General features: G+C 45.1%; 1 protein-coding gene across 3 annotated transcripts; it reads right to left on the bottom strand.

Annotated features, from left to right (window-relative positions):
• Positions 1-28: 28 nt before the first annotated feature.
• LOC147247044 (uncharacterized) lies at positions 29-21220 on the bottom strand. Of its 3 annotated transcripts, none has more exons than XR_015109581.1 (22): positions 20205-21220; positions 19925-19975; positions 19455-19636; positions 19326-19368; positions 18287-18412; positions 18098-18202; positions 17811-18029; positions 17204-17380; positions 16881-17108; positions 16328-16546; positions 15683-15829; positions 15397-15606; positions 14903-15082; positions 14591-14806; positions 14386-14490; positions 12791-12928; positions 12351-12458; positions 9923-9960; positions 6774-9186; positions 6416-6527; positions 5597-5723; positions 29-155 (listed from the first exon to the last, which is right to left on the bottom strand). XR_015109581.1 is itself a non-coding variant. In XM_086181144.1 (21 exons), exons 1-21 carry the CDS (start codon positions 20928-20930, stop codon positions 5719-5721), a joined length of 5748 nt encoding a protein of 1915 aa, XP_086037270.1. In that variant the 5' UTR covers positions 20931-21220; the 3' UTR covers positions 664-5718. The 3 variants fall into 3 exon arrangements, 1 of the variants encoding a protein (XP_086037270.1); XR_015109580.1 differs by having other exon boundaries at positions 78-155; positions 4521-5723; XM_086181144.1 differs by lacking the exon at positions 29-155 and having other exon boundaries at positions 664-5723.
• Positions 21221-21623: the final 403 nt, after the last annotated feature.

The following is a 21623-nucleotide window of genomic DNA, read 5'->3' as shown; positions in this document are numbered from 1 at the left end:
CATGCCCTGGATGCCCTTCCACCAGATGGAAACCTTGCTGGGGTCCATCCCCAGCTGCATACCTACCTCAGGGGACTTTGCTCGAGACTCCGCCCAGTACACCAATGAATGACCACAAATCCAAACGTTCTTGGGCTCGCTGCTGATCGGCTTGCCTGGAAATTTGAACAGAATTAATTTGTAAGTCACCAAACGTAAGCACCTTTGCTTTACTCAATCCAAGGTCTGACCACACAGGTCTGCAGGCTGGTTTCACAAAGATCAGAGATGGCCTGTGGACCAAAGCCACCTTTCCCTTTCAATCATTTAGTGGCGTCAAGCCGCTCCCTACTTTTACCACCAATCACAAATACAATCTTGTCAGTTCTTTCGTCTAAAAGACCAAACATCCCTTGTGACTAATGCACAGATGTCTGCTAAAGTGACAGTGACAAGAGCCAGGGTTCCATCAAGATGAAGGCGAGTGTCATCATTGTGTATGCTCCCGAGTGAAGGCATAGAGTTAAAAGGTGGTCTTGATGAGTAAGACGGTGTCCACAAGACACTTTTTGTACTGTCAGAGTCAAATTTCGATACAGAGGGTCAGCAGCTCCCTGACCTCAACTCTTGTTCTCACAGATGGACACAGTTCTGGAAAACTGCAGCACTACTTGAGCCCTGCCCTTAATTGATTTTTGATTGATCAGAAAGAGACAAGTGACATTGTTCTATCAATCCTATTAACAACAAGATGCATCTTGTGGTCGAAAGCAAAAAAACTCAACCAGCCAACCAACGCAGACAATTGGAGGTGGATGATTTCACCTGCCCATCTCCCACTGAGCCTCAATCCTCTTGTTTTGTGGTTTGGTGATGAGTTTGTTAATCGCAGAACTGCTTGTACGGGAGAAATTCATATCATGGAAAAGATGTCCAATTTCAATCAGAATTTCACAGGAAGGCTGATGACAAACAAATGTTTCTGCCATTTTCCCTTTCCTCATATGCATGATCACTTTGATAATCCACATGTACTCTGTGAATTTGTAAAATTGACAGTATTTTGACAGCATTTTCAATTGCAGTCCTCATCCCAACCCCATAAAAACTAGGAGCTGAATCCAAATCTAACCCACAACGGCTTTTGTGTATGAGAATGAAACCAGTTGATCTTTGTTAAACCAGCCACATCAGACTTCAATCCTCAAATTCACACACTTCCTATACAGAATACCCTTCATGACCTGACTGTAGCTGTACACTCCCACCTTCCTGCTTTGGCAGCATATTAATGGTTGTCATTAACTTGAAGTGGGGAAGACGAACATAAGCCTAGCTATCTATTCACTGTTATCTGTCCATGTAACTGACTACAATAGTTATTTCTCAAACTACAATTTACAGTTGGAATATTCCAGATGCAGTGAAAACACTAGACCATAGCCTGCCAGAGGAGTATGCACCTTTGCAACTACTTAATCACCATTTCAGTCCTGATGCTTTGAAGGTAGGTACACATGCTGGTATGAAAACTAATTAAATGATGCTATCAAGAGATCAAAACGATCACCTACCTTTACTGTCTGAAATGTACAACACTTGTTTATTTCAAGGCCACTGTGAGTCATTTCAACAACTAACCCTCTTTGGCCTCGTCCACACCGAGACAAGAATCATCTCGTCTTAGAAACATTTTCTGTAAACGCGCCATCATCTCAAGAAATGTGCGTCCACACAAAACCACTGAAAATGGCCGGTAAACGATGCTGTAATGCTACCACAGAAATACATCGAAGACAGAGAAGCAGACATAGAACTTGTGCTTAAACTTCTATGACGTAACCCAACACACCGTGATCCACCATTATGCTGTTGTTGGCAGGAAAAGCACAGGGAGAGGTAGGGATACAGCATCATGGTCTCAGAAAATATGCGTATGGGTTGTAAACATGGAAATGCAAGGATCCATTCACTCTGGGCCCCTGTTCTGAGGTCATCATATTCGGACTCCCAGAACGCCAGTTGTGTGGATGAAACACCAATACAATTGCAAAGCTTTTGCAGACACTCCTAAGCGCATCTCCATGTGGACGGCTCCTAACTTTGTTAGCTTCTGCATGTAGAAACATACCAGCCACACTTAACAAGCAATTACACATCTGTACATAAATTAAGCGTCACTCTTTCAAAATGCTTTGACTACTCTCACAAACATGTCTCGGAAATTTCTTTTCATTACTCTTACTGAGTTCAGGTCCAGGGCAGAGGGCAGAACAAGGAAACAAATAACATTTTACCCACAGCCCACCCATGCATTGTCATATGGGACAGAAGAAATGTAGATGGACAGCGATGTCCATGAGTCGCCATGGACGGTCTAAGAGGAGGAGCTATGTAGAGACTACAGTAAAGGCGCTGGTTTCTGCTGCCGCAAGTCGCTGTCACCTCTTGAGGAGCACAGCAGTGCTACAATACACCGGCACTCGCATATCCAGGCTAATATTAATGAACACTTGAGACGTAACTGGAAAACAACCAGCATCTATGTTGTTCATGCAACAACCCTGGCAGGACGATAATACTGCCTGTGGCCTGTCTGATATTTGTATGCTGTACATCGCTGGTCTCAGAGGATCAACTGGCACCTCGGGGGGGCAAGTTAACTGACTGGAAACAAAGGCAGGAGAAACATTTTAGGACTCATTCATCCGACATATCTTAATTATCTTGATACAAGTACAAACATTTTTCCATTTCTGTTGTTTGACATGGTACATTCAGTGTCGAACAGCATGGCTTCGACTCCCTCACCCTGGTTAACACAAATCAGCTTCAATTTAAATGTCATGTAAAATGCAGTATAATTTTTTTATCCATACAGGGAGCAATGAAGGCGATTTGAAGCTCTAGAAATTTTTTGCAACTCCATTTAAGATGTGAGCATGGTCCTCAGTCCCTATTGACCGCCTCCTGGCCCTCCAAGAAACCTTCAGTTCTCCCTCCATCCGGAAAAGCCTAATTCTACTTGGCCAATATCTGGAAGCCTCCCGGGGAAGCGCCCCCGTGCTTAGTGGGTGTGCTTACCTGGAGACGATGATCATTTAAAGATGTGTGATGAGCTAACGTCAGCTTGATGGCAAAGTTGAAAAGATGTTTGAATGCATGTGTTCAGAGCCATTAAGAGCATTTGTTAAACCTGCATTAAACTGACAGGCACGTGTCGCAATCTCCTGTTTAATGTTGTCTAGCACTTCCTCACACCAACCGGAAGCTAGCTCTGTATTCTTGGAACAAATACCATGACAGACCAACAGACGTTTAGTCGCTAGCTAGACATCTGGAGATGTGAGCAACCTTACTAAACACGCACAGACATACTGATCTCTTGTCAGTCGTCCAGGCTATTTTGGCTGTCATGCTACCCGAGTTGTTCCATTAGCATTCATTGCACCTTTACCCAGGTGCCAGCAGCACATTGTGTCTGCAACCATTACATGCAGGAATTCGATGGGAACACAGCAAGAGATTTCATATCAGTAAAACCAAAATTTTAGCTCATTTCAAACTGCTTCCAGTTCCTCCATTAGAACAGAACAGTACAGTAAAATCGTGTGTCGCCATCGTCGTCAAATATCAATATAATATTACTGACCAGTGTCCTACCCACTTGTGGCAGTAGGCTGCTGTCGTAATAACTTCTAGTCTAGCGCTTAAAACATAGTTAAGCTAGATGACAAACTGGTTCTTGAGTGAAAATCATTTTCCAGTGTTAACACAAACCTCTCAAACAATTAACGTGTGAGGCAGGTTTGCACTTTGGGTGGTCAGAAGAATCACACATTCTACTGAGATCTTGCTGGAGAACTGAGCCAACTGTACTTACCCTGAACAGGATTGCTAGGACCTGGCTCAAACACTTACCACGCTTATCCTTGACAGTGGATGTGTAAAACAAAATTCTGCTGAAAATCGCGTCTGGAGATTTTGATTTAGAAACAAACAATCGCGAGTAACTCTTGAAAGCAGAAGGCAAGCTGTTGTACCTGCATCATTTACATCAAAATTAAAGTCCTTGAAGGGTCTGTTAAACAACAAAAAAAGCTGTCATGAAAACGGTTTACATTACCAAGCATCTGATATTCCCGAGTCTATGAAAACAGGCTGAAGAGCCTTGGGAGTAAATCTTACAATAAAAAAAAAAGTAACTTTAACATTACTGTGGTATGAAACTCTTGGAAAACTTTTTCGTCATATTATTTCAAAGATAATTCAAATATGACAATGAAAATCATTAAATGTCATGATTCATATGAACATATAGGTACTTAATGGTAATGGTTAGCTTGAAAATGGCCCTCACGCTTACTGTGAAGTACACAAACGGTTTACACCCAGAATGTTCTTACCGTCCCGACCTACTTAAGCCATATCTCTGAAAGCCATTTGGACACAACGGGCCAGCTTAGGGTCTGACAGCATTTAATTAGCCAAAAATGATCAGTTTAAATTAATAAAAATCGTACAACTAACCTTCTACATACCTACGACTTTCAGAAGTAAAAAGAGTAGTACAGACTTGGTTCTTTTTCTTGGTCTTCTTCCTACAGCGTTGTTTCTGGACAGGTGAAGCACTGCGATTAACAGGGCGTAGAAGGTTTGATATCGGTCTTTTATTGTCAACATTACACCAGATCAGATTCAGGTTTAGCAACGGCACTAAGCTAACTAATGACAACACTCAGTGGTCACCAAGTACACCTGGTTGGTATTGAATTTTGATATAACTGGAGCTTAATACTAGTTTTAACTCAAATGACAGCAACTGTGTCATTGCTGAAGTGTGACATTACTTCAGTCCTGCTAACAAGCACAAGATTTCTTCACCTATGTGGGTGAACAAAAATTTAATCATCATGCATTTCAGACTCCCTTTTTGGAACACGTTGGGACAACCCACATTTGATGAATTCAACATCCATTCCACAAAAATGCAGACAGGGTGTTTTGGAAAATCTCAAACTACAGTTGACACCAAGTAGATGAAAGCTCTGAATAGCAACATGTGGATTTGAAAGACAGCCACATGGCCAACGTTGACAGCCTGGAGCAAATGAAGTACTTTGGAAAGTGTAAGGTGCCTATTTGAGTGACCACGGAGTGCAAACCTAAACCATATTGCAAAACGTCACTCTAAAATGACCTAGATTTGGCTAGTTAAACTGACTACTGAGGCTGGGCATCATTTTCCTTAATTGCCCCCGATGGAGATAAAGTTTTCTGAATCTGAGTATGAACATATCCGTAATGCTGTCCTCTGGTTTCTATCATCTGTTTCGCAATGACTTTATAATTTTAACAAAGTTTTTGTCCGGCAACCAGCGTGCAAGAATATTTCTTCTGGCTGATAAGAAATGAGAGTTAAACATAAATATGAACATTTAACATAGTGAGTACTCAAAAAAAGAGTTTAGTATATATTGTACTGCTACTAACGCGGAAAAACTTTTCCCAAGCCAAATCGCATTATCTCACCTGACTATATATTTTACTGGACTAAAATCAGTTCCTTTGAGACTAGATACCAAACAAGTAGTATGAAGGAGAAAACAAAAGTTACTTAGTCAAGATGGGTTGCAGTTGGCTTCTTTTCTTGATTGCTGTGACGAACCACTAGGCCTCACTAACATGTGGTGGAAGGAACAACCTTTGTAGTGCCTCAGTGCACTTAAGATGACTTGGTTACCCTAAAGTCAGATTAAAGATTCCATCTCACGATGTTGTGGTATCCATTTGAGGAAGCTTTGGTGCTTCAGGCTTCAAGCTTCCAAGCTCTGCTGTTACTGACTGCATCTCCATTATCAGAGCTGCTTAACAAATTCAGATATCTAGCAAAACTTTTTCCAGAACAAACCTTCTTCCAGTTATCTTCAATCTACATCACAAAGTGTAGAAAGATAAGATGAGAATGTGCAAAAGGGATATTTAGCAATGATCTCAAGTTACAACAAATGAGAGAAACTCTTGGTGTGGCTCTATAAGGGTGCGAATCTACCATGAAACTCCATGATCATCCTGATGAAGGGTGCACCTAGCTTGGCAGTAACCTTGCTAATTACGTGCACGGCTCGGTTAGATCCACAGAATAGTAAATATTGCTGTCATGTTACAGTTTTCAATTTCTACAAAATCTTCCAAGTTTATGCCCCAAAAATACAAATAATAGCATATGTCTGGGCCACCAAAGCCCGCTCTCTAGAATCCAACTGAGCTTCAATTTTAACCCGAAAGGTAATGTAAATTACATGCGGGTTTAAAATATATGTCAATTGGTGACTTAAAGGATGTAATCTTACTGTGCACTGAACTCACAGATGCCTGCAATTCAAAGCTGCTAGTTTAGGGAAATGATAGCATGTCTCAGTAGATGGTTTGATACCTGGGGAGACCCCGGAGCCGTCTTTGTTTTTCTCTCCTTGTTTCTTACGGGCTTGCATCTCCTTAAACTGCTGCTCTCTCTTCTCCAAAAGCCTCTGGTTGTACAAATCCAGCTGCAACAGAAACAAAAACATCTTTGCAGCAAAAACCAATCGGAAGGTCTCTACATTATTTCATGATACTGAAAATTTTACTTTATCATCTGTAAATACATGCTGAGCTGAAAATTTACTTCACTCCCTGAAGCAGAACCGATACTTGATCCAGTGCTCTCAACACAATGTTTGTTAGCATCATGTAGAACCTGTTTCTCAGTTGCTGTAAGAGCATAAGTGCTGTTGTGCCTCTGCTGAGAATACCTTCTCCTTCTGCTTGGTTTTGATGTCGTCCTCTGTCTCTATGGAGGTCTGGATGCTGGGGGATGATGACGGTGACTCTGTAGGTAAACTGAACTGGACTGACTTAACTGGCTTAGCTCCTGGTTGCACAGCCAGAGACTTCACCGTCTCTATAACCTTCAAGCATCTCGCCACTGTTGTCGAGATGGTTGACTGGTCACTTTCAGAAGAACTCAATGTGACCAGTGCTGCTGATGGTGTTGCCGTGGTGGTGGGTGAAGATGGTGAAGAACTGAAGGAACCAGTGGGTGGAACAGGAGGTTTTCCAATAAAACTAATGCCTGCTTCACTGACAGATTGAATGAAAGGAGGTTGGAGAGGGGGTCGTCTGGGAGGAGGTCCAGGTGGAGGTCCGGGGGGAAGTCCAGAAGCAGGCTGTCCAGAACGCCGTGGTGGTGGTCCAGGGGGAGGTCCTGGAGGAGTTTTCTGGGTTGTTTGACCACCTACAGGAAACACAACAGTGTCTACATTGAGGGCTGCTGGGGTCTGTGATGGAGGAATCTGTGAAGTGATACCAAGCGGCCAGTTAACTGGTGGGGATGGATGTTTGTAATTTACAGGTGGCGGCACAGGGGGAGGTTTGGGAGGAGGAATCGATGACGTGCTGCTCATTGTCTTTGTAAGACTCTGCAGCTCTTGTGCCTTTTTTAGCGTCTCCAACTCCTGTTGATCCAGGAATGCCTCATACTCCGCAACACTTTTATGTCTGGTTAGAGGCTCCAAGCTGGAGGACCTGGCAGGGGAGAGGGAATGGATAGCCTCAGCAGAACCAGCTCGCTGTTCTTCTCTGGGGGTCATGAAAGTGTCCCTTTCCATGGATGAAGACTTGGATGTATAAAGTTTCTCCTGGGCACAACTGGCTAGTTTGGATACATCTCCTGTGCTCAGTTTCAGGCCAATGGTACGAAGCAAACTCTGGATCTTGGTGTAGGGTTCTGTCTTGCTCTGAGGTTCCACACTCTTTCCCTCTACTGAGCACTGTTTAGGGCTCAGTTGTCCTTCTTGCCCCTCCAAGGTTACAGTGCTGCTGGGTAGCTCTTGAGCCATTCCCACAATCCGAGAAAAGCCACTGCCATCTTGAAGTGCCCGCTCATGTGGCAGAAGGTCGTCATTAATGTACACCGATTCTGATTTGTCACCATCTACCTTTTTATTAAGCATGTCAAGAAAGCGATCGAGGGGTGGTTTCTCAGCTGGAGGTGACCTAGGTGAGGTAATCAGGTGATGGGATGTTGCGTTCATCAGTTTGGGGGAGGGACTTTTTGGTGGGGTCTCTGAGGGAGAAGGAGGTCTGAAACCAGATTGGGCAGACGCACCAGGCACCTGGCCAGACTGAGAAGGTGAGGAAACATGAGATTCTGGAGATTTGCTCTGTTTGACAGGACAATATGGACCTTCATACGGTCGGTCTGCATATGCTTGGTCATAGTATCGATCATCGTAGGGTTCATCATAAACATCATAACGATCAGTGTACCGGTGGCTATTGGGTGTAGGTCCTTCAAATGGAGGTTCACCATAAATCTGTTTTTCATAAGGGCGGTCTGGGTAGGAACGCTCCCCATATATATCTGTATATTGATGGCCTGCATAGGAATCTCCATAGTGATCACCATAGGGGGCATTGTAATGCCTGTATGATCGATCATAGTACAGGTCATCATAGGGCTGAGGAGGTTGATTTTTGTACTCTGGGCCCTCTGGTCGTTTCTTCAGGATAGAACGGACTGGCTTGTACTCTGTGAGAGGAATGGCAATCCTGCCATGGTCATAATCAATGCACTTCCTTTGTCCAGGGTCCAATCCTCTTGGATCCACCAGTGACTTCTTGTAGGCAATCATCTCATTAAGCTCCTCAAGCTCTCGTTTCTTCCTTGCAAGCTCATCATCCATGACTCCAACACGCCTGAGAGGAGGGCTCAGCTCCTTCCTTCTCTTGTGGCTTTCTTCCCACTCCCTGCTGTGCTTGCCCCTCCTGTTGTCCACCCTATCTTTGCTCCTGCTGCGGCTTCTGCTGGAACTCAGGCTGCGACTCATGCTGTGACTACGACTCTTGCTGCGGGTTCTCGTATGTCTACGGGACCTTTCACGGCTTCTGCTTTGCCTGTGCCTGCTGCTCTTGCGGTTGCGATCAACACTGATACTACGTCTCCTTTTGATGATTCGTCCAAACTTATCTCGGGGTGGACTCCGGCTCCTACTCCTACTTTTGCTTCTGCTCCGGCTCCTACTCCTGTCCCTACTTCTGCTTCTACTGGTGCCATATCTACCCCGAGTGGCACTGTAATCCCTTTTGTTGATAACGGTCTTGCTTTCCTGAGCTCTCAGATTTTTCACCACAGCCTTCAGCTTGTCCGACTCTGGTTTTTCCTTCCTGAAATGTTAGAATTAATTAGTGATCATGCAAAATTTTCATTTCTTTACAGCCTGAAAAGTTTCAATATAATCTGTTCATTTATTTTAAGACATATTTTTGAGTGGCAATCAGTTGAATTAAGTCTCTCAATATTTAATACCTACTTATTTGAGACAGAGCAGAAAAATAGTAATTTGAGTCATGTTAAGTAACCACTGTGTCAACACATGAGTTCTAGACAGAATCTTTCAGAATAAGGCTCTCAACACAGCAAATGTCAGACAAAATTATACTACCTAATCATAGCTGTTATTATTTTGAAGGCCAACTGGAAGTGATTTATAGGCAACTGCTGCTTACTTAAAAGTGCATGTGCTTAACTCTGTCATATGGTGATGTTGCTGCGACGATGACTATAAGTTAACAGTCAAAGATTAGGAAGCCCAATGAAATTTATGTTCTTGGTTGATATTCTTGACCAAAGTCTCCAGGGGAGGATGCGCAGCAGTAAAAACAGCAGTAACAAGCTGTTGGAACAGTCATTGTGCATATTCACGACTGTATATAATGATTTCTTTCAGCAGCCTACAGTATTTTAGTGCATTTTAGGCCTTTAGAGCCTGTCCCGCTGTTCAACACTGGTTCATACCTTGCAATTTTGGAAAAAAGCATAATTAACAACAATGTTGGTGGTAGCCATGTGGCCTGTAGTTAGTTTTCATTTCTATACCAGGCAGGTTACATCAAGACTTACTCAGTGTCTGCAGAATGTTTGGTCAGCTTGATGGTCATCTGGCAAAGAGACATGGGACAACATCACAAACAGAATAAACAACGGTCATTTGTTAAAAACCATGATGTGCCTGATATTGTGCAGGAAAACATAAATACTATAAGAAGAGCCTTCAAATGCCACCTCCTCTCTGCCTTTGTTTAGCATTCCATGACATGAAGACACAAACATTCAACTGCAGGGCACCAGATGTCCCTCTTATGTCAATCAAACATTCATTCTCACCATTTGTGATCTGGACACCTCAAAGTTGTGTCTTCTGGGTTTTGAACAATAATCAATTCTCAAAACATTTGTGAGGTTCCAAATGCTGCTTGCGGCCCCACCTCCCAATATCATATTTTCATCAGACATAATTGACAACATGACCAATGATTGTGGCAACCTTCTCCACAGTGAAAATCTGTTACAGTCAATTTACAGTGTTTCCTCCAGTGTGTTACAGGCATGGCCAACCCTCAGCCCTGACTTGCCCAGTCACATGGGGGGGGGGGGGGGGGTCTACAGACAGGGAGCATATAGATATGGAAAGGTCAACAGCGCCACTGTTTGGTCATCACATTAGCAGAGCAGGTTATTATGAGGGAATGTGAGCAACAACAACTGTTACTGTTGTAACTGTGTAACAACTACAAGGAATTCACCAAGTCGCGTTCGTCGAGCTGCAGTTTGACCGAACACAACCGGCTGGCCTGTCGTCCTCAGCAGTGTCAGAGCAGATGAGCTTCGAGCAGAGGTGAACGCTAACACTCCTCTGCTGGCTCTCACCATCCAGTGAGTGAAGGAGAGGACACGTATTGAGGGTCTTGTCATGCCTGCATCCTCATGACTTCCCATGTTTAATAAACACCTCACCCCTCTTCACGTGATGTACAGCAAGATAATGTATGGTGAGTCTTCACTAGCGTTACCTGGTGGATATAGAAAGTGAGTTTTCCACTGCAGGGAGAATGTGTCTGTCTGATGCTTTGTGTAAAATCCAATTGTTCTCAGGCTCAACAAACTGCACTCACTGTGTCAAACTGTAAAGCATGCATTTGAGTTTTCACCATAGAATGTAGACGTGGTTGTATGACGAGCTCTCATGTTTACCATGAAAAATGAAACACTTATAACTCCTCCTGACATGGTCTGATCCAGTTCAAACCTCATGTTTGATAAACATCCCGGATGAACATTTCAGTATTGACCCTATGTCGCAGAGCCACCTAGTGGTTTTGGGAAGTAAGTCAGATGTAACAAACATCATCTGATTGACCTCAAAATTGCACAGTGCTGTCTTCATGTCATGTACAGGAATAATGCGATATAATGTAAAGCTTTTTAGGCTTCATGAATGGCTGGCGAATTTTGAGCATTCTCCATGAAAAGCACAACTCGTATAAATCCTTTCCACAGGATCAGATATGTTTGAAACTTTACAAGTTTTAGAAATATCCCAGTCTGAACATGTCTATAGGTCAGTATTGACTCTTACCGACTCCATACTGAAACAATGCTTAATAATTAAACTATACCAATTCCATACATAATCGTGCAGCTAAAACCCCCATAATTATGGTATTAAAAGTAACTCTTTGATTTATTGCCATTTATCGAAACATTATCACATTGAAAGTTGTGGGAGAATCTAATTATCAAACTTATAGTCTCCTATTTCATTAATGTGACTGCTTAATGTTTTGTTTAAATTCACCATTTCTTTACCTCCAAATGTTAATCCACTATTTATTGTCTGGCACAGTGTTTATTTTGTATCAGCCAATGTGTATGATTCAATGAATAGTTAGGCCCAAAACGAAGGAATTTTCAAATGTACTTCATTCCAAATGTGCTTCAACGTACTCACTGTTTTGATAATCCTGCTGGTTATGCGTCCAGAGGTATTTCTTACGCTATACTACATTTCCCACTAAGCTGAACTGTACTTGCAGTTTATGATTCAGAGAGGCAAAAGAGTATTTCCAACACGTCGTCATCACTAACTTGTGATGTATCTGGGTGTCTGTCACTAAGGTGCTTGGAAAGGTTTTGAGCTGAGTTGGTTTTACCCATTGCCATCATTGCTTTACAACATCACCTGCACAAAGGCTTGGCCAGATCAGCAGGTTCTGGGACTTGTTATGCCTGACTAGTCTACAACTCTGCTGGATGGGGACATTTACAAGGTAGTGGGAAGGGGCAGAATGCTGTAAAGAAAAGAGAAAGGAAAATAAGGTCTTCATCAACCTTGATCATTGACGAAAATAAGACGCAATCCTGATTACAACAATCTTAAAATATAAATTCCTCCCTTTTTGGTGTTTTTTTTTTTTTTTTTTTGGTCTGGCAGCCAATCTGTGCTGGATGAGTAGCTGAGTTCTTGATGTCCTCTCACAGTTGTCCTCACCTTTCCTTTTGTTGCACCAACACCACCAAGTTTGCGGGCAGGGAGGAAAACACTGTCAGTGAAACGTTTGATCCTGATTGCCTGGTTCTCACCCTCAGCTGTTTCATGCTGGAAGAAAGTAGGACAGACATGTTTAGCATCAAATAAGAGGACTTCACACCTGAGGGCTAATATTCAGCTGATTGATGACATAAGGAACATAATCCAGACAACAGCTGAGAATTGTGTTGAGTTAATTATGTTGAGGTTCAAGGTCATATAAGTCTGGATTCATCAATAATGCAAATTCTTGTCCACCCATATGTAATATTCTGTATGTGTAAGTTTACATTTTGAGGGGAAACTAGTTCTGTAGCTTCACTGAAGGTAAAAGAAGTTTTGTTCTGTTGAGTAGAATGACAATAAAAATGATAAGGATCATGTGGAAGGTGAAGACTCACTGGCACAACGCTGAACTCCACCTTCTCATTCAGCTCCAGTTTCTTCTTCTCAACCACTTCAGACATGAAGAAGAAAAGCTGAGGGTACTGAGAGCACTTGATGAGACCAGAGTCCTGAGAGAACTCAATCACGATGCCCTGGACACAAACAGACCGCGTCTTCCAACATGGGAGGTTCTGACAGGATTTAAAGTTCAACTTTCTGCTTTTCAGTCTGTAAACACTTCATCAACAACAATCTCACACGTAAGCTCAAAAGCCTCTGTCGACCCTCTACCAGGGAGGGCTAAATTTACCAGACTTTCAGTTACACTATCTGGCTGCTCAATCTAGAGCTGTCTGGTTCTGGATTAAAGACCTGGGACACCCCCATCCTGGAAACAGATTGAACAGTCCCACACAGCAGAAGCGCAGTGTCCGTACGTTGCACGGCTCCACTCCATCTCATTTTAACCCGGTTCTGCCTGGAGTATTGAGAGATGGCATAACTAAAGACTGGTACGAGAGAGGGACACTTATGAGCCTAATAATCTGAGATCCTCTGAGCAACTGAGGCTATCTTTCGGGCTCCCCTCTGCACATTTCTTTAAATATTTACAAGTCAGGGACTGTATTAGGGTACAGCAGGGTGGGAAACTTACCCCCTGAGAGGATTTGGAGTGAGATAGAAGGATACGAGACAAGCATAACTCGAAAGGCTTCTTATCCGATGCTTACAACAGGCGAATAAGCCTGGCAGAAAAAACTTCCTTCAATGCAAAACTTAAATGGGAAACAGCCACTGATTCTGTCTTCAACGACTCTGAATGGAAGCAGATTTGTAGCAGCTCTCAATCATTCTCCTGTAGCAGCCGGCACAAACTAGTGAGTTCAACCCTATACACAGGGTTTACTTGACTCCTCTTCGTCTCCATGAGATGAGTAGTAACTCCTCTGAATACTGCCCTGAGTGTAAGACTGAACGAGGGTCCCTCCTCCACATGTTTGGAACAGTACTGGAGATCGATTTTGGATATTCTTAAAGGAATTGTGGGGCGGGAAATCCCAGCCAATCCACGGCTGACACTTTTGGGGGATTTATCACTGTTGCCAGAGAAAACCCTTGCAGCTAATAAATGTATAGCTGTCAACTGGAAGAGCGAGGACGCCCCTGGTGTCTCTCTGTGGCTTAAAGAGCTGTCGTCATACTTGCCATCAGAAAAGATCACGTTTAACTTGAGGAAAAAAAACGTCAGTTTTTGACAAATGTTGGGGAGGGTTAGTAACTTTTTGACAGAAAAGAGCTGCTCTGCTGTGGTTTCTGGACAGAACTGAACCAGTCTGGTACTCACTCACACTTGTGTTTCCTGTACAGACTTTTATATGTCCTGCCTTGCTCTTTGTTTTATTGTTATCCTATTTCATTGATTTAATATTTCTCTTCTGTACATATGTGTGCACATTTATGATTTTTTTTCCCCTCTCCCACTATAGCCCATGGGAGGGGTGGGGGGTGGGGGGTGGGGTTCAATACTTGACATCAGCTGTACCAATCCTGAATAGTTGTATGTTGTTTGAAAAATACCAATAAATAAAGTGTTGTAAAAAAATCTCACATGTCTGCGTTGTTCGGTCGACTCTTCGAAGGAGGCAGGGAGAATTTCCACAAAGGTCGCTCTTTCTTCTTTGGTCTCCCGATGGGTAGCGATGTTGAACCGCACCTTCACCGAGGATCAAAACGTCACATCAACACTACACAACACACACCGTCCGACACCGTGTCCTTCATCATCACTACGTTCATATTCTTCAGTGACTCACCTTGTCTCCATCCAACATGGTGGCCCCTGTCAGCAGGTCAGCATGACCAAAGGGAAGTTGTTTCTGCTGGCCATTGATGGTCATCACCAACCGGCCCATGTCTGCAGTGGGCTTGGCCTGGTTTCTAGCTCCTCCTTCTCCAGTCTCAGTCCCCTCATCCAGTTTCCTCTCTTCACCTTCTTCCTCTTCATCCTGACTCTCCACTTTTATTTTCATCTGCAAGAAAACAAAGAAAAAAAATCTCTTAAAATAGTCAGGGAGAGACTTCCTTCCAAAATGTTCTGGGCCATGACTGGTTGCTAATTTGGCTACCTGTCTAAAGAGCGTTGGTCCGCCCTCAGTGCTGCCTCCTTTAGTTTCATTTTCCAACTCCTTCTTGATCTCCTTACTGGGTTTTTTGGAGATGGCCCTCAGGACAGTTCCTTCAAAGCGCTCCTTGCTAATATCATCAAGTGTGGAAGGGTCTTGGAAATTGAACCCAAGTGGTGTCCACTGCAGGAGGACAGGAAGCTGTCAGAAACAGTCTCATCACGAGTCCAATCTGGTTTGTAAAGGTGGCAACAATTTCACTCCTTGATCAGATTCATCCAATTTCTCTGAATGAAAATGTCATGTTATTGTAACAATTTCATTGCGACAACAATGCTTGACAATTGGCTGATTTCATCAAACCAAAACATCGTGTCCTCCAGCTGTAGAGCTGAAACAACTAGTCATTGATTGGCTGATCAGAGAATTCATCTGGATCTATCACTCAAATATGCCAACATGAGTTGACGCTGTCCTCTGGGTCATCCATATCTCACCTTGTCTCTGGCTGCTGCCAGCACAGCAGTCACTTCCTCCTTCTTCTTTCTGTCTTCCTCTTTCTGCTTCTCCTCCTCCCTAATCTTCCTCTCCTCCTCCTCCCGTCGTCTCTTCTTCTCCTCCTCCTCTCGTCTCTTCTGCTCCTGCAAGATTTTGTCCTCCGCCACCATCATCCTCCTCAGCCTGATGGCCCTCTTCTTCTCCTTCAGCTGAAATATTGATGATCAATGAAGAACTGATATCTAATTAGTGATTGCTTATCTTCTCTCTGATGGCTCAACTGACCTGGACCATCGTGAACTCCACCTCCTTCTGAATGTCATCCGTGTTGAACTCTGTGTCGCTGAAGTTCTCACAGATGACGAATGGAAGCTCGCCATGTTCCTCCGAGGTGATGATGCCCTCCTCAGTCCCAAGACTGCTGATGATGCCCTGAAATTAACCGGTTCAGTTGGACTGGAGTGGGGAAGCAAGAGCTGACATTTGCTTTTCTTTCAAAACTTTGATTTATAATTGTGAAATTGACACAACAGGTTAGGGTGTAGCCATACATTTGCAGTTGTAGCACCGCCCTGCAAACATTATATGTGGTCCACCTCCTCACATCTCGTTCCCCAGTGTCTCCTCATCTGGTTGCAGCACTAATTGGCATTAAACTCGTTTCAGTCAATCAAGCTGTCGTTCAAGGGTTATTAGCCCCGACTCCAACATTTTTTGCTCCATTTCAGTTGCCAATGTTGGAAGTACACACGACAACAGCAGCATAGAAGCCCTGCCTCAAACTAGCTTTTGATTGGTGCACCTGCAGCGTGACTCAGGCATACAATTGGGACATTATTAATGCTCAGTACGATGTAGGTCACAAGGTTAGACCGTGGTCAGACCATGTCAGACCCGGTTTGAAGTTAGAGTGGTGGTCAGGTGTGTTACCATCTCACGCTTCTCCTTTGTGTAGCTGAAGGTGAAGGGGATCTTAGGTCGGATGTTAGCCGCTCGCCTCTTTCGGGTCACCAGGTCAACCAGCAGGTTGATGAGCACATGGTCATTCTTCAATAATGTGACACCGCAGTCTTTCTGACTGAAGGTCACGTTGGTCCTGATGGGGCCAATGTTGGCATGGATCTGACCCGGGTAACCTGGTAGGTTTGACTGGAGACAGAGGGGGTGTGGTTGAGACAGGAAGCACCCTTACATTCAGCACATCAAATCAGGGAGAGGAATTTGATTTACAAGCAACGAAAAGTGTCGCCTGGGCAATGAACTCTTAACGGATTGACTGGTTCATCACAACTGCATTCTACCAACAATGCCAGCATCATCCCCGCTGAAGAGTCACCATCGGCTTGTGACCACGCAGATCTAGGACTTCAGACTGACTGATCAGTTTATTATTCATGAACCTATCTGAAGTATTCAAACAGCCTTCATCCTCAGCAGTGGCTGCTAGTTTGTGAGCCACAAGAAGTGGATAACTTGTCCTCACCGTGGGCTTGATGATGGGCTGACTCACGATGCCCTCATACAGCTCAGTGTCCAGCTTGAGGTTGGGACCCAGCTCCAGTTTGACTTTGCCTTTGGGCTTCTTGAAAAAGTCCTGGTCACTGGTGCCATTGGAAGTGCCGGTCTCAAGGTCCTGGTTGGCGGTGCAGAGTGTCAGCAGAAGGGGCTCCTTCACCCGCCGGATGCGGATTGCCCTGCTGCCTGCTCGCAGCTGACCAACGTTGCAAAGAGCAGAAGACGTAGAATATAGTTCACTGCAATTGTACAAGAGAATGAAAGCGCACCATGTGGACGAATACGTCCCACCTCCTGAGCAGCAGTAGGTGGAGTTCTCACCGTGATGAAGGTGAACTCAACTTCCTCGTTGACATCCTCCTCCGTGAAGTCAATGTCACTGAAGTTCTCCCGGACATCGAAGGGAAGCTTGCCGTGTTTGTCAGACATGATGATGCCTTCGCTGTCCTTCAGGCTGATGATGACGCCCTGCAGACCCACAAGACCGCACCCACTCAGACTCATCACAAGCTCACATCAGTAGCAGCATACAGCTCTGTCCTCCTTTTCAAGGTGTTAAGCGCTCTGTCCATCAGTGATAATTCTATCTGCTTATACAATGACATCTGCCTAAAAGTTAAGCAAACCTCTGTCCATGGCGACAGGGTCTTCCTGCCTCTTCTTCAGTGTTTACTATCTTTAGAACTGGGTTAGTGCAACCAGGTGGATTGGCGCTGCACTCAGAGGTGCTGCTGGCTCAAGAGCGACACCTACGAGCAGAGAGATTAACCACACAGATCCAGTTGAATCCATGAGATCTGGTACCATCAAGCAGTGCTCTCTGCTCCCTCTAAGTCTATGGAGATAACCAGCAACTGGCTGTATATTGATGGCAAACGGTGAGTGTGCCGGTCCTCACCGACTCCCTTGTCTCCTTGGTGTTGCTGAACGTGGAGGGGATCTTGGGCCGGATGTTGGTAGCTCGCCTCTTCTCGCTAACGATGTCGGTCAGCAAGTTGACAAGTACCTGGTCATTCTTCAGCAGTGTCACAGTACTGTCCTTCCTCTCGTATGTTAGGTTAGTCCTCAGAGGCCCGATGTTTACGTGAACCTGCCCAGGGTACAGGCGCTCACCGGGCTGCAGACAAACACACAGTCGACAACAGGACACAGGAAAAAGGAAGGTTGGCTCTTCTTTGAACTCACCAGCGGCTCCGCAATGGCCTGACTGACAGTAGCCTCGTAGATCTCGGTGTCCACATTCTCTGTTCCGCCAGGAGCCACTTTCACGTCCGTCGCTATCAGACTGTTCTGCAACCAACACAAACAATAACCTAACGTTAACAATCGCAGTCAGACCTAAATGGCATGGAGGCCAAAAGGGACATTTCTCACCTTCTCCTTACAGGCAGTGAAGTGAACTCTCACCCCAGGCTTCATGGCTTTGGGGTTTCCAAAGAAGACTGAGAAGCTGAAGGTGAATTTCTCAAGGTCTTCTCTCTCAATGTAGCCAAACGTGGGCTGAGGAAGACAGACAGATGGAAGTTGAGTCACACTCCCCACTTCCTTTACAATAGCAATTTCTATTCCTTCATTACTGGCTTTAAATATTGACCTGAGAAGTGAGGCGTGCCAGCGAGAGGACGATGCCAGACATCAGTGGAGTTTACAGGACAAGAATTTTACTAAATGTCTAAAACTAACTATGAACATGTGTGAGGTCATAGAGCCCAATGACTTCACCAACAGAATCACTGAATAAAACTGTTGACAGGGAGACATTTTTTAAAAAATGACATCATCACATTAAGAACCCGCCCAAGAGGAAACAGCTTAGACTCATCAACAGTTTTGGTGCGTTCACCAGAAAAGAATAAAATACATGAAACTGTTGACAGTGCTTGAAAAAAATCATTCATAATCTGGAACTCATCCATCCACCGACTTATCCATTCATTCACTTGTTCATCATTTGATGTTTCTTGAAAAACTTCCGACGGGATTGTTAACGTTTTCTAACAAACGGATGAGAACCTGAGTAGAGCACCTTTGATCAGAGGTCATTGCAGAGTTGCGCCGTACTGCACGCGGTGAAAAAGGCTTTCTGCAGACTTACACACGTGTTTGTCTAGAAATCTATGCAAAACGAACACTTCACATATTTAAAGCCTATAGAAAATGTACACAAGGCTCGCTACTTTCATTCCTTTTTATGGTGCTTGTTTATCTGTTTATTACAGTGTATTAATTAACAATTCCAACTTTACTGCTGTAACTCGATAAATTTCCCAGTCTTGGGACTACTGAAGGATGGTGAGCTGTAATGAGCCACAGAGAGACAACTTCCTGTCAATTCTTTATCAAATAAAAAGTCCCAAGAGGTTCCTGATTGTTTGCTCCTGATGATATCATCAGTCACATGGTGCTGTCTTACCCCAATGAAGGAGATGATCCCAGTGGAGCGCCCCGGAGGAGGCCTAAGGACACAAAGACACGCCATTGAAAGAATTAACAGATCTGATCAGAACTGGACCGATCAATATGTCCACAGAGGACAGCTTACTTTTCAAACGTGCGTTTTCCCAGAAGGCCAAATGATTTGACGGTCTTGGGGCGTTCCAGTTTGGGAGAAGGGGTGGGGTCTTCAGCAGGCGTTTGACAGACAGCAGACTCTTCCTCTACGTTGGACATCTTTGCCTCCACTGGTGTGGCATCAGTGGGCGGGGCTGAGATCAAAGCTTTGATCTGACAAATAGAGATAGCATTCAACGAAAGATCAGAGGTTGTTCATCACCCGCAAACACAGACGCTGGGCAGCAAAGAGCCAATCACACGAGGGCTGGGCAATTCTACTGATTCTGCGATACATCGATATTTTTTCCCCCCCAGAGAGGATTGATTTTGACAGCAAGTCACCTGTCAACCCGGCAGAGGTCGTTTGTGAGCTATCCCAACCAACCATGTGACTATGGCGAGACATTGTCAGTTGTGGCAGTCTGAGCTGAGAGGGGATTTAGACTGATGTGTACTCACCCACTCAGGCTGGTCTGGGGGCGGGTTGGGCATCACTTCCTCCACCACAGCCTGGGCAAACACACACACAAACACACACACACATTATCGATCACATACAGGCTGAGGGAGGATATCAGTCGGTATCATGTTGGACCTTTACATGTGCTACTTCTAGAACTCCTGACACATGTGAACACATCTGTGTGCTTCAAAAATGGTCCAAGGTCAAAACAAAGCCAGGAGGAAACCGGCATAAACATAATCGTTAAACCGACTCAAATGCAAAGCAGGAGCCCACCTCTCCCGTCCAGCCCGGAGGTGGGAAGACGAACGGAGGTACGCAGCTCGGGGGGGGCACCGGAGGGACTGGCATGGGTCCAAATGCTGCTGGGTCCGGAGGTGGAATCCCAACGGGAGGAGGGAGACCTGGTGGCGGTGGCGGTGGGAGTCCGGTAGGACCTAGCTCAGGTGGTCCCCATGTCTCAGGTGGGCCATCCGTACCCCAGCCAGGTGGCCCCCAACCCGCAGGAGGAGGTATGTCAGGGCCCCATTCATGGGGACGTCTCCAATAGTCAGGGGGAGGTCCCCAGTCATCGGGGTGCAGGGGCCTCCAGCCTTCTGGTGGCAGACCCCAATCTTCAGGAGGCATCCAGTCACCTGGACAGGGACCCCATTCTGGATGGGGTGGTCCTCTTAGTCCCCAACCAGGTGGTGGAGCGCCTCTCGGGCCCCATCCTTCAGGCGAAGGAGGTCCCCATCCTTCGGGCGAAGGAGGTCCCCATCCTTCGGGCGAAGGAGGCCCCCATCCTTCGGGTGAAGGAGGCCCCCATCCTCCGGGTGGCGGTGGCCCCCATCCTCCGGGTGGCGGTGGTCCCCATTCATCTGGAGGTGGAGGCCAACCCCCAGGTGGCGGAGGACCCCAGCCTCCCAGCGGCGGAGGCCCCCAGCCCGGGGGCGGAGGACCCATGTCGAATGGAGACCCATCGTCGGCCGGAGGTCCCATGTGAGGCCGACGCCGCCCCATAATTGCACCGGAACACAGCTGAAGTCGCTAAAAAACACAGCGCCAGCAGGCTAAGCTAGCAGGCTAACGTAATGAGCTAGGAGACGATGTAAAGGAAACAGCCCGAATTTAGGTTGTTAATTTGAAAGTTTCGTTGAATACGGTTTTCTGAAAGAACAGATAGTCGAGAGCAACAGCAAATCAAATCATTTATCACGGGAGCCTAAACAAGTTCAAGCTTCCCCAGCTAAAGCTAAACAGACGCATTCGAAGAGGCTCCTCCTCCTCCTCCTTCTTCTTCTTCTTCTTCTTCTTCTGTACGGTTTAATAGTGTTTATTTCTTCACCGCCGCCAAGTGACAACAGGCTGAAACTGTTCATTAAATCAGAACTGATTTAATTTTACTTTATTGAATAGCATTTGTCAAACAGTCTTCTCTGTCCTTATTGAGTCACTTCGTGCTGTTAGTGAATTTGGATTTACAGATGGGAGATTTCCACCCATCCATCATCCATCCATCCATCATCCACCCATCCCTCCACCCATCCATCATCCATCCATCCATCATCCACCCATCCCTCCACCCATCCATCATCTATCCATCATCGATCCTTCATTCATCCGCCATCCATCAATCCATCATCCGCCATCCATTCATCCATCATCACCCATCCATCCCTCCATGTTCCTCCTCTCCTCCTGTTGAGGGTGGTG

The sequence above is a fragment of the Aulostomus chinensis genome, chromosome 16, assembly GCF_037954235.1.
Source record: "Aulostomus chinensis isolate RoL2024-O1b breed Wild chromosome 16, RoL_Achi_v1.0, whole genome shotgun sequence".
Classification (NCBI taxonomy): Eukaryota; Metazoa; Chordata; class Actinopteri; order Syngnathiformes; family Aulostomidae; genus Aulostomus; species Aulostomus chinensis.
Note: the sequence above shows the minus strand (reverse complement) of the source record. Positions and strands in the feature narration are given on the sequence as shown.

Coding starts and splice junctions, on each gene's coding strand:
- LOC147247044 (XM_086181144.1), bottom strand. CDS start 20,930: ATGGGGCGGCGTCGGCCTCACATGGGACCTCCGGCCGACGATGGGTCT. Junction 17,381..17,810: donor CCAAGGAGACAAGGGAGTCG/GTGAGGACCGGC, acceptor GTGGGTCTGCAG/GGCGTCATCATCAGCCTGAA. Junction 15,607..15,682: donor TGGAGTTCACGATGGTCCAG/GTCAGTTGAGCC, acceptor TCAATATTTCAG/CTGAAGGAGAAGAAGAGGGC.